This window comes from Indicator indicator, chromosome Z (assembly GCF_027791375.1).
Source record: "Indicator indicator isolate 239-I01 chromosome Z, UM_Iind_1.1, whole genome shotgun sequence".
NCBI lineage: Eukaryota > Metazoa > Chordata > Aves > Piciformes > Indicatoridae > Indicator > Indicator indicator.
Window position 1 is genome coordinate 63,995,759 of NC_072053.1, and position 17,214 is coordinate 64,012,972.

At 43.3% G+C, this 17,214-nt stretch overlaps 1 protein-coding gene across 5 annotated transcripts in view; it reads right to left on the bottom strand.

The window, feature by feature from the left end:
• The window catches only part of PIGG (phosphatidylinositol glycan anchor biosynthesis class G), a 70,162-nt gene extending 59,577 nt beyond the window's left edge, over nt 1-10,585 (bottom strand). For 2 of the 5 annotated variants that reach the window (XM_054397753.1, XM_054397752.1), the window contains exons 1-5: nt 10,426-10,585; nt 5,464-5,663; nt 4,927-5,136; nt 3,330-3,518; nt 744-882 (exon numbers count right to left, since the gene is read on the bottom strand). In XM_054397753.1, coding sequence (XP_054253728.1) covers nt 744-882; nt 3,330-3,518; nt 4,927-5,136; nt 5,464-5,663; nt 10,426-10,585 — 898 coding nt within the window. Of the gene's footprint in view, nt 1-743; nt 883-2,236; nt 2,240-3,329; nt 3,519-4,926; nt 5,137-5,463; nt 5,670-10,425 lie in introns of all 5 variants that reach the window. The other 3 variants (XM_054397754.1, XM_054397751.1, XM_054397755.1) reach the window with 3 other exon arrangements.
• Between the last annotated feature and the right edge of the window lie 6,629 nt (nt 10,586-17,214).

Below are 17,214 nucleotides of genomic sequence, written 5' to 3' on the forward strand. Positions count from 1 at the left end.
TGCCAGGTGGGTACCATTTTACCCTGGCTGTGCCAGGTTAGGTTAAGAACATTGAGGCCGAAATCCATGGCTCCATGTAGGCAAAGCCACTGATTTTTAACAGGTTCTGTGCAGGGTCCTGTTATCTTATTGCAGTTATCAGGATTAGCCTTCAGTTCCACAGGCATCTAGACACATGAATAATTTCACTTATGTCTTTTGTTTAAGGTTATTTTGCCATTTCTTCATATGCTTTACTAGTTCACTAGAAAGTGAATTTCACAAACAGCTAAACTCACATCAATGATTTAAAACTAACTGCCTGGGCAATATAGTAAAATATGCTCATGCTCCATATTCTTTCATTAACTCTTAGCAATCAGTAGGCCTGTTTTCACTCTTCTCTCACTTTCTCACATGAGCAATTTTTCCACTCTCCTGTCACTCTTAGCATGAGAACTGTCACTCATTCCTCTACCCTGGCTGTCTGAGAAGGAAAAATGGAGGCCAGGAAAATACTTCAGCCAAGAAAGACAGAATTTAAAATTCACTTCAAATAGGGTTTTAGTATAAGCCTATCTTGTTAGCTCTCAACACTCAAGTAGGACAGATGCAAATTCTGGTTGAAAACAGAGTTTTAGGTCACACAGATTTGTCAGATACCTGTAGAACAAACCAAAGCACTTCTCAGGAAAATTCTATAGCTAATATAAATTAAAGATGGCAATGTGCTCATTAAAAGACCAAGTTTCTTTGATCCTTACCACTTCTCTTTTCAAAAGCAGAGCTGATAAACAGTAGTGGTGTGTGCACTTCTCCTTCTGAAGAGCCACCATGACTACCTGTTTCAGACATCCCATGATCCCCACAAACAACTAGCAAATTGGGCAGAGAAGCTTCTTCCTGCAAGTCACAGAAATAAAATTAAGTTGTTCTACAAACAAGATGCACATATATAATGCTTCACTATCTGTATCATTTTGATACACTAGTATTTCTCAAAATAAATTCAATTTTTTAAATTGGCTCACACCTGAGACAGATTACAAGAGATGTCTACAACTGTTACACAGTAATATTTAGCACTTAAGGCACATATGTGTCTAACACACTCGTCAATATATTACAAAACTCACAAAAAAAGCTTTGAAAAACCCTCTCATTTACAGTGTCACAAGTAACTGACTGAAGGATTAAATAAAAGTCATCATACTGTAAGAAAAAAATCAGAAGTCCAGGAGCAGTAGCATTAAGAGAGAAGTACTCCCCCGTGGCATTTCTCCAGATTCACTGAGTATATAATATAAATGTCTAATTATTGATATTTTAAGTACTAACATAACAGAAATTTAAAGTAAAAATATAACCCTATTTCTAATAGTAGATGTAAAATCATAGGGCTGCCTTTCTTTATCTGAAGAAAACCAGAAGCATAAGCAAGGCCTGTCCAACAATTCTGAGATAACAGACCAAAGATGACAGCAAAAAAATACTGTCATTCCATAACAAAGTAGCTGTTTGTCATCTCTAGTTATTATCAGTATCTGCTCATCCAAAGGTAAAATGTTTTTTTGTTTCTGTATTATAAAACTGAGATAAAGACTTGCATACAGGTGTCAAAAGCAAAACATACTAACAAACTGCCTCAAAACCACCCCAAGTTTCACAAGATTATTAACTTCCACAAGCAAGACTTAACCTCCCTTTTCATACAATAGTACCCATCTGTCTAAAAATGCTACTGAAATTTTGTGAGCTGTGGGAACCCAAGGATTAGCTAAGGGGATGTTTAGATGGCCTTCACGTCTGTGTGGGACCCTGGAGTGTGATAAGAGATGTTGTACCCCTAACTGTGTGAGAAAGGATGGGTGTAAAAGACAGCAAACTGCTGCATCCTTGAAGCGGATGGGCAAGGCAACCGGGGAGGAAAGCCCCCGTCTGATTATGTGATAAAACAGGGAGCTTAACAGGGGTAGGCTGTGGGAAAGTGGAGTTGTACCATTCCTGAACCCCTTAAAAAACAGCCACCTTGTGGCCGTGGTCTCTCCTCACAGACTGGTCTGTCAGTTTTTATCTCAGCTCACCGGGGTGGGACCGGCTGAATCAGGACCACTCTGTTTATTCACAATGCTCACAGCAACACCGCAGTCAGCAGCTACTCTGAATTGCCGTTGCCAAAAATGAACAAGAAAGAAGCTTCAGGCCACTTGGAATTAGGACTTGGTATGGCAACATCCAGACTATCTAGGTAAGTGACATCCTAGATGTGCTGGTTTCAGCTCTACTCGGAGTCTAAAAGCCCGAATGGTAACAGATAGAGATTCCGCCCTGCCTCCCTTTCCTGGCAAAATAAGGTAAAACAAAATCGAGTAGGGGAAATGAGGGGTGAATTCACGAAAGAAGTAGTCTGGAATTGGTTTGGAAGTAAAAGAGGCATACTTTTAGCAAAATATGTATATAGCAATAACAGGGAGGGTTTACAAAAGGTAAGGGATAAGGATAAATAGGAAAATATACAAACCCAAGCCTAGGTGGCCTTGTATTCCCTGGATGTAACTGGATTCACTTCTTTAGAAAGTGTGGATGCAGCTTGGAAAGTTAGGCCCTGACCACGTGGTCAGTGCAGAAAGCAGCAGCAGAGGATCTCTCTGGAACAGGCGAAGCCCCGAGAGAGCCCTTTTTATAGGCTTGTTGGACAGGAAGGGGGAGTGGAATAGACCACCTTTGACCCAGGGGACTCCTCCTCCTGGGAGAGGGAAAACCAAGTCTCTCTCTGCCCACCTAGATCAAGTTTCTTTTGTCCACCTGTGGGCTGGGTTCTTTCAGCCCCCATCGAGGATGGCTGTAACCCAGCACACTATATTTCCAAATCTAAAAACTGATTCAGAGTTGGTGATTTATGTGCTACGTTTAGCAAAAGGAAAACGTTGTTTACAATCACCATTTCAATTTTTCAATATCTAAGAATTAGGTATACCTTCACAAACATAGAACTCAAAGCCATTAGCTATAAACACCCATTATTCCTCCTGCTGAATTTCATTACTAGAAAGGACACCAACCACCATTTTAACTCATGAGTGAGAGAAAAGAATTTTGGCATGGAATTCCTCTCCCCACACACCAAGAGGAAGTTATTTCCCACAGCTGTTCAGAAGAAACTGTTAACAGAAGTTACTAAGGTCAACCAATAAACTCTTAAAAATATTACTCCATACTGTTTACTGGGGAATGGTCAGGGAAGGAAAAGAACAGAAGAATACCCACTTTGGTATGGGAATAAATAAGCTAGCACCTACAAACAAGCAAGCATTTTAAGTAACACACATTGGTCCAAGAAGTTGTATTACCTTTGAAAGAAGAGAAATATGAATCTTCTTCAAGATGTTATCCATTTCACGAAGTTTTGGTCCCACTAAGGGGCTGTTTGGCCCAGTCATATGTCCAATATGGTCCAAGCCCAGGTAATGTAGTATTAGGACATCCCAGTCTTCTCTCTTTAACACTCTATCCAAATGTCTCGTAACATTATCATCAACCTCAGATATAAAAGCAAAACAATCTGAACATAAAAATAATTTCCCAATCATTACATTGCACTGTACATGAGAATTCTATAGAAACTGGTGAGAATTACAGTCATTCACATTATTAATAAGAAAAAAAATTCCATATTCATTAGTTCAGTGCCAGGCAGTCAAAATTTCTATCTTACAAAACATCAGATTCCATATAAGCAGAGAAAATGGGTTGCCATGCTTCCATAGATACTTTTCAAAAACTATTTAAAGAAATTTTCAGTTGCTTTCAACATTAACACTCCTAGTCTATCTCTTCACAACAAGTACATACAGGGAAAAGCCTCTCTTTGGTGCTTAAAAGCACAGGGCAAAAATTAAAACACCTATGCTCTTTCAACACCATTTTTGATACTCTGCAAACACAAAAAATATTGTAATTGCTGTGAGATAAAGAACTGATGACACAGCAAGTAAGAACAATTATTTGAAAAGTGTTATTTGGGGCATAACTCACATGTTCTCCTGCTTGAGCTGACAACTTATTTTTAGTTGCGTATGTTTTTCCCTGAATATTAAAAATCCCTACATAATCCACATGCAACACTATGTTGACTCTGGATATAACTTAACTACCTAAAACACCGTAAAAAGCTCTCTCTTTAATGGGCTATATTCAGAAAGCAAAAAGACTGTGTAAAGAGCTTGAGAGCCATACAGTTGCAGAATCAGCAGCATGTTTACATTTTTCCACTTCATGTTGAAGTTTCTGCAAGTCTTACTGGTTACTCTAATTACATGTCTTCCAATTCACATTAGACCAATCTAACTTTAAACATGGTAATAAATCACTTACATCAGTATCAGCAGGAGGATAGCCTGAGTTTTCACAAATTATAAGGTTTCAAAATACGAACTAGAAGTGCTGAACCGTTTACTCTTTTAACATGCCCAGATTAGGACGGTTCACAATTTGTTTTGTTTCTTTCCTAAATCTCCTCTTTGATAATATACTGAAACACTGCTCATATGTAACTACAAAAGTGATACAATACTATAGAAAGTATGTCTCTAAGAGAATGAGATTAATGGGCCTTTTAAAGATGGCACATACTAATATTAATGACATCAAACTGGAAATACAGACAGTGGAATTTTTAGACAAAGCCAGTGGTCTAACTTCCTACCACAAGTTTTGTGGGAATACCATATGTTTAGTAAAGCCAAACACTTTCCACAGCATATGTATGAAGGACTGAAATGCTTAGCTTCACATTGTCAATACCAAACACACTTAAAAATTCAATTTCTCTTCAACTGCCAATTTAGCATTTCAGAACAAGAACTGTTGTACTCATTCATTCTTTAAAGTTCCCACTATGTGTTTGTACTCAGATTATTTAACCTGGGATTATATGAAGACTCTCACCTCTGTAAAATCTGACACAAAAAAGGATGTTGTACCATCATATTCCACAAAATGCTTTGGAAACAATTTAACCCAAGTATCATCACCATAAAAGATTATTCTTTTCCCAGCTGTTTTTGCCTGCCATATCAGATTGTCATCCAAAAGAGCCGGGGAATTGAGATTCACAATTACATCAATGAAACCAGGTATGCTGCCTGTCATCAAAGCCTACATAAAACAAGAAAAGAGAGATATTAATTGAAACAAAAGATTTTCCAGTACTCAGAAAACAGTACTAGTGGAGGAGCAATGAAGCAGAGAACAGAGAAATCATACTTTCAATAAAGACCTTCCTATCACAGAGCTATCAAATAAGGGAACAATACAAGACAGAGTAACTTAAGTGGAAGATGCCACCTCCTCCTCTTAGCTCTGCCTTCCTTTGATCACTGACCTGACCTTTCCTGCAGAAAGCACCTTTGGGCTCTATCACATCAATCCAATCTTCAAAATTTTCTGAAAAAACTCTAACTGGGAAAAAAGCCCCAGACTTACCTTAATTCGAGGCATAGTCACAGTGGGTGGCTTTGCTTCAGCAATGAAACTGTAGGATGTCCCTTTTTCAACAACTTGTGTAGTGTATGGCATGAATAGTTTACCTTTGGATCCAAACACAAAGTCATCTCTCAAAGCATCTATCAGCACAATGACAACTTTTTTGAAAAGTGGTGGTGGAATTTTGGTCCAGTTAGAAACTGTTCCTAAGCAATAGAAAAAGAATACATAAACATCACTAACAATTTTTAGCAGCAGCTAGACAGAAGTTAAAGGACGACTTCACTTCAGAAATTAGTGCTTCCAACTTCACTATTAACTTTACATTCATAAGAAAGAAGTTGCAACCACTAACAAATATCAGAAACAATCAGGGGAAGATGAGTTTTCAGGCCAACCAGCACGACGACGAAATAACCCTATGCAGCATGTAGAAAGGAACAAAACATGAATGCAAGACATGAAACCGGGAGAACTAAGGAAAAGATACAAAATGGAGAATGTTCAAAGGAATAAGAAGAGTTAGGTGCCACCTCCTCTCTGGTTAATCCAGTAAAGACAAACTACGTATCCCCAAAAGACAACTTTTCATTAGAAAAAAGATGCAGCATTCACCTGTGCTAGTACCAAATTTTGCACATCAGAACAGATCTCAAGCAATGCCTCTCAATCAAATCCCATTATAAAAGAACAGGAACATCACAAAGAAAGAGAGAGTTTAACTCAAATTTGAACAGAAAAGATTTGTGCACATTTGCACCCTTGTAGGTAGAAGACAGTATGCCACAATAGTTAAGTGATGGCAGTTGCAGAACCAATATCCAATTTCAGAATCCCCTGAACAGGTTGTGTGGGCAGGCACAGCAAACTGATGCTGTGTGTCATGTAGCAGGCAGTGTCATGCCTTCTTTGTCATGTATGGACTAGCTGCCCCAACTCTTCATTTGCATTGTGCTTGGTGCACACAGTGACTTTTAGCTTTTTCAGCAGCAGGTTTTGGCTCAACCTCTACAGGTCTCATATCTCTACTAGGAAAAAAAAAAAAAAACACCAACCCCTCCTTCTCTCCCCCCCCCCCCAAAAAAAACCCCAACAAACCAAACAAAAAAAAATCACCAAACAAACAAACCAAACACAAGCAACAGAAGAACAAAATGGAAGCAGAGTATATCCTACTTGCAGATACCCACTCAGACAACTTTGTGGTGAATCAACTTCTCAGCATATGTTACAGGGTTTACACTCATGTAGAGTAAAAAGTGTTTCCGAGTAAATGGTTGTGTGATGGTTTGAAACTGTCTGTTTTAATTTTTCTTCTCAAAGTTCAAGCAGAGAAAGCGAAAGAGTGTAAATAAGTCAGTATTGGGTGTAGGAAAGCAAAATAATGATTGTTCTAAACACTTCCATTGGATAGATAGAAATGTTTAAGAACTACTACTCAAAACGAAGTGGGGCAGTCTGCAGTCGGGGCAACTTGCTGGGCTGTCTGGCTGTTTTTTTCTTCTTCTCATCTGGCTGAAGATAACACACTGACCTTGGCAAGCTAAGTTAACAGCCTCTTTGCTTCTACCTAACTAACTGCTTTCTGCCAGGGGAGCCTGGGGGGAGGCCCCTGGGAGAGAGGCCCCTTGGGAAAGGTCCCCTTTGGGGGCAAGCAAAGGGAGCTTGGTTGTGCTTTTCTGTTGATTGTATATATTTGAAAATGTTGTGAATTTTGTATATCGGTACATATTCATTGCATTTCATCATAGATTGTAGATCTCGCTTGTAAAATACAGCTTTCATTCACTTCCAGACTAAGCTAGCCTGGTTAGTGTTGGTGTGGGGGGAATTTCAGTTCACACTGACACAGGTTGGTAATTGGAAAGGTCATAGATAATGATGTCTCTAACAAGATAATAAAAAAAACAGCCTCAGAACCTGTATTTTTTTTGGCATATAGAAAAACATCAATAAACTGTCATTCACAGACTTGTTACTGCTAGCAATTTGCCCTGATAAAGAAACTGAGGACTGGGGTGCACAGCAGGGAAAAGAAGAAAATGTCAACAGCAAAATGGCAGAAATTGTGATTAAAATTATAGTATTGTTTTTCCAGGACTTTAGTTAAAAACTTATTATATCCACTTTGGCCCTCAAAACAGAAGACACAACAAGATGTATGTTACTTATCTAACTCTCCCAGGTCTGGTGCTAAAACACGTCCCTTAGCATCAGAACCGCGCTTCTTCCCTGAGAAGCCTACTCCAGTGCCTGATGACCCTTTTAGTGAAGAAGTTTCTCATCCCCCTCTCATCCTATTACTTGTTACTAGGGAGAAGGGACCAACACCTACCTCACTCCAACTTCCTTTCAGGTAGTTGTAGAGCAGCAAGATCAGCTCAGCCTCCCCTGCTCCAGTCTAAACAAACCTAGTTCCCTCAGCTGCTCCTCAAAAGACTTATTCTCCAGACCCTTCACCAGCTTCGTTGCCCTTCTCTGGACAGATGCCAGCAAGGGGCCCAAAACTGAATAAAGTACTCAAGGTGTGGCCTCACCAGTGACAAGTACAGGGGAACAATCACTTCACTCATACTGCTCGCCACACTATTTCTGATGCAGTCCAGGATGCTCTTGGCCTTCTTGGCCACCTGGGCACACTGCTGGCTCATGTTCGGACAGTTGTCAACCAGCACCCCCAGGTCCTTTTCTGCCAAACCACTCTCCAGCCACCCAGCACCAAGCCTGCAGTGCTGCATGGCATTGTTGTGACCTAAATGCAGGACTTGTCACTTAGCCTTGTTAAGCTTCCAATCCAGCCAGTCCAGGTCCCACTTGAGAGCCTTCCTACCTTCAAGCAGATCAACACTCCCTCCCAGCTTAGTGTTATCTATAACTTACTGTGGGAGCACTCAATTCCCTCCTCCAGATCATTGATAAAGATATTAAACAAGACTGGCCCCAAAGCTGAGCCCTGGGGAACACCAACTGTGACTTATCACCAACTGGATTTAACTCCATTCACCACCACTCTTTGGACCCACCCATCCAGCTAGTACTCAGTGAAGTGTCCACTCATCCAAGCCATGAGCAGACAGTTTGTCCAGGTGGATGCTGTGGAAGACAGTGTCAAATCCAGGTAAACAACATCCACAGCCTTTCCCTCATCCACTGAGTCACCTTATCATACACGGAGATCAGGTTCATCAAGCAGGCCCTCCCACTCATGAACTCATGCTGGATGTACCTGATCACCTGGTTGCCCTGCGCACGCTGCATAATAGCACAGAAGATGATTTGCTCCATGACCTTCGCCGGTACAGAGGCCAGGCTGACAGGTATGTAGTTCCCTGGATCCTCCCTCTGGCGCTTCTTGTAGACGGGCATTTGCCAGACTTCATTCAACTGGCACCTCCCCAGCTAACCAGGACTCCTGGTAAATGATGCATTGTTCCACTGTTGCTCCATTTTTTGCCTACCTATATTTAGGATTATTAATGACATGCCTAAATTTAAATGGTTCATAAAGTCCTCTGGCACACATTTAGAGTCTTCAACTCAAATTAGTCTTTTCAAAACCCAGTTGTCTGACAATTCCCTCCTCCCAGACAGTATCATTGCAACATTTCACTCACAACAGCATATCAAACACTTCTGACAGTCTTGGTAATCTCCAGCTAAAAAAGCAACGTGCCATTTGACGTCATCCACTCAGGTCTATTAACAGATTCATTTCTGATAGTTCTAAATCGCACAACCTTCTCTTCTCTCCACTGTTTTTCACAGTTAGGTAAGCCTGTGCCACCATAGTAATGTCACATACTTCAGCAGAATTAACAATAACAAGCAGTTAAAATCCAATTCAGCAGTTGCAGTTCTGTTCCACCAAGCTACCATGTAGATGTCTCAAGCAAAAGCTTTGTAAAGCAAAATACTACTCAATTCAGCTGTCCACTGAACCTGAAGTTTCACCCCACAAGCTCCAAAAACTGAAGAACAATCCTTCCAATACATGTCCCTCTTATTATTTGAATACAACTTGTGACTAGACACGCAAGACAGCTACGTATCAGCACATCCTCTATTGAATATTCATTAAAGTGGTGCTTGAATCTTTCACAATTTCAGCTAAGCAATACAGCAGGACCTGTAGAGGCCATGATTTCAAAGAAGCAGTAATGGACAGTAATATTATGCATTTTGCAATCTGACCAGACTGTGAAGGGAATTTATATTACTGTGGTTGCCTTCCTCAATACTTAACTCACATCCTCACTACCCCAGTATCATTAAAGTGGCATTAAGGCACTTGCACACCATAGTGAGAATCACAGAAACAATGATTCTCAAGCACAACACAACCATTAAATTAACAGAGCAAGTGCATGAAGTATTATACCTGAAAAGGCATTATATAATGCAGACAACTTACCATTAAAGAGTGTGTGTATGACGGCTGTCTCAGATACAGGGCAAGGGAATAAAACGACAGAAACGCTCTCCCTCCAATAATGTGGCGGCCAATACTTTCTGCGACCATGATCAGACACTGCTGGCAGTGCTCAATACTAACATACAAAATTAGTTAAGTTCTAAACTGTTTGGGAAACGGGTCTGGAAACCCGATGGCGCTACGCAAAACTGTCCTCAGCACCGAGAAGCCTGGTAGCACTGGGCTTGCAGCGGCTGCTGTTTCGGCAACCTGGCTACACAAGTGACCCAATACAAACCGAGGGCGACAGGCGCAACGGTGTGCCGCCAGAGAGCAGCCCCACTGGGGTTCCTCCGCTCCGCCCCATACCTAGCCAGGCTCTCGCCGAAGAGCGGAGAACAGCCAGGGCCAGCAAAGCCGAGCCGGGGCTTACCGCGGCGACTGCTGCTAGGGACGCAGGCGGGGGTCGGTGACCAGGAGCAGCACGCGCTGGGACGCGGAGCAGGGGCGCTGCCTTAGCGACCAGGGGAGGGGTGGACTGCTCGGGTTACCTGTGCCGGGCGGGGCCGGTTCAGCGGGAGGATCCCCACGGGCCTCTCTGCGGGTCAAGGACCTGACAGGAACCGGGAAGAAGCCACGGAGGAACAGCGCAACCCCCAGAGCCTCCACCAGGAGGCAGGTGGAGGCGAAGACACCTGAGCGCAGCCGCATCCCCCTTCGGCGGCGCCAAACCCCCACCGGGTTCCCTCTTCGCCGGCTCACCAGGTCGGACCTCCCGAATGCTACGCTCCGCTCCGCCCCTTCTCCGTCCCCCCGCCTCTACCCCCACCGCCGACCAGTCAGCGGCCACCATACCTCTCCGCCGAGCTTTACTATTAGCTAGCGGCCAACCAACCCCTGCGGGAGTGGTGCGATCTCGAACCGGAAGTAGAATGCCTCCCACCCCTCCCCTCCCCCCCACACGCAAATGGGAAGCCGGCGGGAGGGTTCAAGTTTCCTAGGAGCCGCCTCTGGGCGCGGCCTGTGCAGAGTTGGAGCTTTGCGTTCCCCGGCGGCGGGGAAGCTGCTGCAGCGGGTAGTGAAGTTGTATGGGTGGGCTCGATGATCTTAAGGTCTTTTTCCAACCAGGCGATTCTATGAAGGGTCATAGCGTTACGGGGTAGTATCAGCGGGCTGCGTCGGGCCAGGGACTGAGACAGAGAGTTGGAATCTGTCGGTCGATGTGCTCTGGACTTGAGGCCCTGGCCAGCTGCCATGCCGTGCAGCCTTCGGCGGCCCAGCAACAGCCAAGTGAGGTCGTTCCATCTCGAAGTTGGGATGCTGGAGAAAAGGTGGGAGTGTTAGGCCCTCAGGTTTCCAAGGGTAACTTGTGCTTCATCCACTTTGCTTGTGATGTCTGTGCTGAGAGGTGGTGTTCACTCCTGAAATTAACAGTGCCATGAGCTGCGTCCTCTAAAACAGTTTTGAAGCCAGAGCTGTGATGACAGATTTTATGTGAAGTTGTAGTAAAGGATGGATGGCAGGTAAAGAAGGAAACAGAACTCTGTGACTGCTTCTGGTGCTTGGCAAGCAGATTCTTAAATAGTACTGAATAGCGGTAACCTTTTAACCTTTCCATTTGTATGGAAACATAGCAGTGGGTCATAGCAGATGGAGGAGAAACATGGTTTTAAAAGGCTTTGGTTTTCTGAAAAGGGAAATGAAATACATTCTGCAAAATGAAGAGGAGTTGATACTGGTCTTGCTGTGTGCATTGATACAGGGAGATAGCCTCAAAATTAAAAAAAATCATTCCTCCAAATAAAACTTACCATCTCAACCTCAGCAGTTTCTATATGTCCTGCCTGTTTGTTGTAGATTTTTTTTTTTCAGCATACGTAACTCCTTAGCTTTACCTGTGAGGAGCATGAGTAGTGTACTTCTCCTAATCTGACAAGTACAGTGCTGCTCCAGCCACAGATTGCCTATCAGTCGCTGTTCTAGGCATGGCTCACTGTGTTTCATTACCAGACAAAGCTGCACTATAACAGCTTGATGCCATTGTGGCACCTCACCTGTTTACATCCATCATCCCATAACTATGTATATGTTGATGTGACTCTTGAAGCACCATAAAGTTGGGGTCCAGAGCAGTTTTCATGCTGGGTCATTTTCACAGGCAGAAAACAAGACACAAGATAAGAACAGGCCATATGCATTGTGCCACGCTTGTAGGCATGTTTTCCTACTTAGGTTTGTCCGATTGTGCTTTTACTGCCAGTTTTTACTGGCCAGCTGTGCCTACTCGGCTTTGCAAGAGCTGTCACTGGGCAAGGCTGCCTTGATGTGAAAGACGTGTGTCAGTGGGTTCGGGATAAAAGCTTTGTATAACTTCATATCCCTCCAAGTCTTTCCTACGGCATCCAAGTACTGAGAAGAAATCAAGAACCCATGTTCTGTGGGCTCATTCTGCCTGTGTGACATATTGTCTTATACATTTCTGAGCACTGTGTTATGTTTAAGCTGTGTATTAAATGCTCTTTCAGTCCCTCTTAACCACCTTATGCTTCTATTCAGAATGCTTCTTAAATTTCCACTTCCTAAGAAAATGCAAAAACATTACATTAAATTGTAGTTTTGTAGATAGGGTTCAGTTGTTTTTTCCAGAAGCATAGCTTTTAAGGTCTGTGAAAGTTAGTGTTCAGTAACTGACTGTAGATGACTAAATCAGTTCAATTAATCATAAAAGAATGTGCAAGGTATTAAATCAGTAGGAAAGAGCAAAAGGTAACTTCTTGCTGTCACTGCAGGCCCTTGTCCTTGGTGCAAGCTCTAAAATGTTGTTATGATTATGAAAAACTAATATGACAAATAGGATATTAATTAAAACATTAAATATTATTTTATTATTATGAAAAATTGCCCAAAATTCACTAATAGGTTCAGTGTAAGGCTGGAATATATATTTGCAATGGGAATGTACAATATTTAGGCAATATAACAATTGAAACAATTTCAAGCAAACTGGACAAATAACTGGGCAAGAGAACCCCTGGCGCAGTATGGTGCTTGACCACTGGGGGAGACCCAACAAGAACCCTTAAACAAAGGAGGCAACAAATACTCACAAGGAGTTCCACCCAAGCAACGGGAGGTGCTGCTGCCATTAGGGCTTTTGAGGCACTCTCATGCACCTGGCACAGCAAAAGACTGGCTGGAGGGCCAGACCCAGAGAATAGTGGTGCATGGTGCCACTTCCAGCTGGCAGCCTGTAACTAGTGGTGTCCCCCAGGGATCAGTGTTGGGCCCCATCCTGTTCAATATCTTTATTGATCATTTGGATGAAGAGAGAGAGTTCACCATTAGTAAGTTTGCAGAAAACACCAAGTTGGGAGCAGGAGTTGATCTGTTAGAGGGGAGGAGGGCTCTGCAGAGGGACCTTGACAGGCTGGACAGATGGGCAGAGTCCAACAGGATGGCATTTAACAAGTCCCAGTGCTGGGTGCTGCACTTTGACCACAACAACCCCATGCAGAGCTACAGGCTGGGGTCAGAGTGGCTGGAGAGCAGCCAGGCAGAAAGGGACCTGGGGGTACTGGTTGACAGCAGCTGAACATGAGGCAGCAGTGTGCCCAGGTGGCCAAGAGAGCCAATGGCATCCTGGCCTGCATCAGAAATAGTGTGGCCAGTAGAAGCAGGGAAGTCATTCTGCCCCTGTACTCAGCACTGGTTAGGCCACACCTTGAGTACTGTGTCCAGTTCTGGGCTCCTCAGTTTAAGAAGGACATTGAGATACTTGAACGTGTTGAGAGAAGGGCAACGAGGATGATGAGAGGCCTCAAGCACAAGCCCTATGAAGAGAGGCTGAGGGAGCTGGGGTTGTTTAGCCTGGAGAAAGAGAGACTCAGGAGACCTTATTGCTTTCTACAACTACCTGAAGGGAGGTTGCAGCCAGGAGGGGGTTGGTCTCTTCTCCCATGCAACCAGTGACAGAACAAGAGGACACGGTCTCAAGCTGTGCCAGAGGAAGTTTAGGCTCGAGGTGAGGAGAAAGTTCTTCACAGAAAGAGTAATTTGCCAGTGGAATGTGCTGCCCTGGGAGGTGGTGAAGTCACCATCCCTGGAGATGTTCAAAAAAAAGACTGGATGTGGCACTTGGAGCCATGGTTTAGTTGTCGGGAGGTGTTAGGTATTAGGTAATAGGTTGGATTGATGATCTCAAAGTTCTTTTCCAACCAGCTTGATTGTGTGATTCTGTGTGAGACTGGTGCTGGTTGCCAGCAGGGATGCCACGCTGTCTCAATGGCTGGGCTGGCTTCAGCACAATAGTGGGTGGCACTCAAAGCTTCTTCCCTGGATCCGCAGGCTGTCCTGGGCTTTTGCAAAGCAGCTCTTATATTGGTAGCTGCAAGGGGATGGTTCCCAGGGTCTTGGCTCACCCAGGATATGTCTCTCTGCCCAGCAAGACATATCTGTCTGCTCCTGGGCGTTACGACGCGTTTCTGCGAACAGCACTTGCGTCTTTCTGGGTAAACTCAGGCACAGCACAGACTCCAAATTGGAAGGCAAGCGAGGCTTGGCTTCTTGGGCTTGCAGTAAGTAGGACTCATGACTTCTCTCCCAGATCTTAGGCTAGGCAAGGCAAATACAATGTGGCCTGTATTTATCACTTGCCTGAGATTCAGTTTGGGCCAACAGGGCAACTGAAGCCAGCGGTTAGCCAATGAAATGGGATTCTGCCAGGCTGTGACCATAAAAAGCAAAGACACAGGCCTGGTCTAGGAGAAGCATGGCCAGTGCACGTGCTCTATGACCATAAAGGGAGGACATACCTCTTTGTTTACCAGACTTTTTGGTGGCTGTTCTTCTGTCCTTTTCCCATTTCCCCAAACTCCTGCAGGAGGGAGGCGGAGAGGGGGATCATGTCTGGACATACCAGGACTTGTCTGGATTTGTGTTAGGCCCATTTGGCCCTACCACCATGAATGTCTTTAACATGCCTCAAGTTACATTATTTTTATGTCTAGAAAAGCTAGACCTACAAATTGCATTTTCTGCTTTTCTTTAAAATGCTGAACTACCAAGTGAGACTCTCCAAGCACAAAATAAGGAAGGTTAATTCCACTAACAAATCACAAAACAGCAACTAAGAAATGGCTGTTGTCTTTCTATTTTGTGGGCAAATACTACAGCACTTTATTTGTTAGGAATAAGGTGAAAAATCCCCGAACATTGCTTCTTTCTCAGTGATTCATACCTCCAAATTCACATTGTTTGTGTTTAGGCAGAAGCATTGCTTCAAGGACATAGACCAGCTGGCATGTGATTCACACTCCCCAAGACCAGTCTCTGGGCATTTACTTAGTAGCATCAGCATTTCACCCCCATCACCATTCAGTAAGTTCTTGCAGCAACATGCTTTCAAGTTCATTATTATTGCACTTTATGAAGGCATTTCTGCAGCCATTTTACAGGTTTTTGTCAGTAATCTCTTTCATTATGTATAACAGATTTATGCCCTGTGAGAGATGGTCTTTTCATGAGAATTCAGAGGAAATGGTTTTGTCCTCTCCAGTTTGTTAGCATACAACCAACATTATGTGCACTGATTTATGCCAAGGGGAACTGGCTAGCTTCATCTTCAGAAGATTAAACGTGTCAGTATCAGGAAAGGTTGTGCAGTAAAGTTAAATTCATGCCACTCAGAAGGCTGTTTCATTAGAGCCAGCAAACGTTTTAGAGCACAGTGCAACTCCTCCACCTGGGAAATGGATCAGCATCTTTCTCTGCAGAAGCAGCGTGTTGCTATTGCTGCTGTTATGAAGAGCCACTCTGGCAAATGTATCTCTGTGTCTTGGGGAAGAAGAAGGAATATAAGGCTTTACAAAGCCTTGGCTAGGGGCATTGCACCAAACCTGCTGAGAAATCAGTAGGCAGAAGGCTTGACAACCCTGTGCAGCTAAAAAGGTTTCATCGTTCCAAGGTGATCAGACATTCTGAAAGCATGACCATGAAAAGTTAGATAATCCAGAGGGACACGTATTTTCTCTTCTATCATTTTTCACTCTTCAGTACCTGACAATTTCAATGCATGTCAAATCTCTTCTATATTTAAGCCATGGTTACACATCAGAAAAGGTTATCAAAGACTGCTGAAGTGTGAATCTCCCTCCTCCATTCTGGTGCACTGCAAAGTCCCCAAAGGTTTGCAGTTGCTGAGGCAAAAGGCAATGTAGAAGTACTGCCACTGCCTGTTTCTCAAATCTGAGACTGGGAGTTTCTGCACATACCGGAGAATTAGACATAAAAAATAGTTCAATAGCTTTATCCACATCAAGCAATTGATTGTCTGTCTTACACGGCCACACTCATGCATAAAAACATAGTCTGTCTTTAGGTTTAAGTACTTTGGAGACCATGCTTTGAAAGCCTATGGGATTTGAGATTACAGCAGCTAGGGGTCACTGAAGAAGATAAATCCTGATAGCCTCTGAGGTGATGAGCTATAGGACGCCAAAGTCTGCTTTGTTTCTGTAGGATGCAGTATGGAATTATTTACATTCAAAGAGGAAGCAAAGCTGCAGAGCAAGAAATGATTGAAGAAGAAAGAGACTGGTTCTTAATTTTACCCAGAGCCCTGCACTCAAAGTTTATACTTCTTAGTAGCAACATATCTCTCCCCCTTTCTTTACACAGAGCAGTACAGGGATGTAAACAGTCATTGCTGATTAAGAAAACCCTGTCTTTGTAACTGTGTGCTACCATCCAGGCAGATTCTTTGATAGATGCAAGCATACGCTGGGATCACTGAGCCTGATCCCTACATGTGCTGCTGGTTAGAACAGATCTTGGGATGCTCTAATGCAGTGTTAGTTTTTTATTCAGTCTAAATAAGCTGGATAAAAACTCAATGAAAAAGAAGTCCTCAATGGATGGAATGAGATTGGTGCTCTAAATGCCTGAAATGCCCCAAATAGCAGCAGATTCCACTAGTTAATAACAGTCATCTAGCCTTCAGAGCAGGCACCGTGGAAGGAGCCAGATCATGGTACAGCTGAAGAGACAGCTTTGTTTTACACATGAAAACTAACCATGTGCCTTACCAAATCTTCTAGGAGGATCAGTTCCATGATCTTCCCAGGCACAGAGGTGAGGCTGACAGATTGGTAGTTCCCAGGGCCCTCATTTCTACCCTTTCTAAAAATTAGATGCAGTGTCTCCATTGCTCCAGTCACCAGGGACTTCACCTGACTACCAGAACTTTTCAAATATGAAGAGTAGCTTGGCAGTTACATCATCCAGGACTGAATCCCTCAGGACTCTAGGATGTATCTCATCAGGTCCCATAGACTTGTGTATGT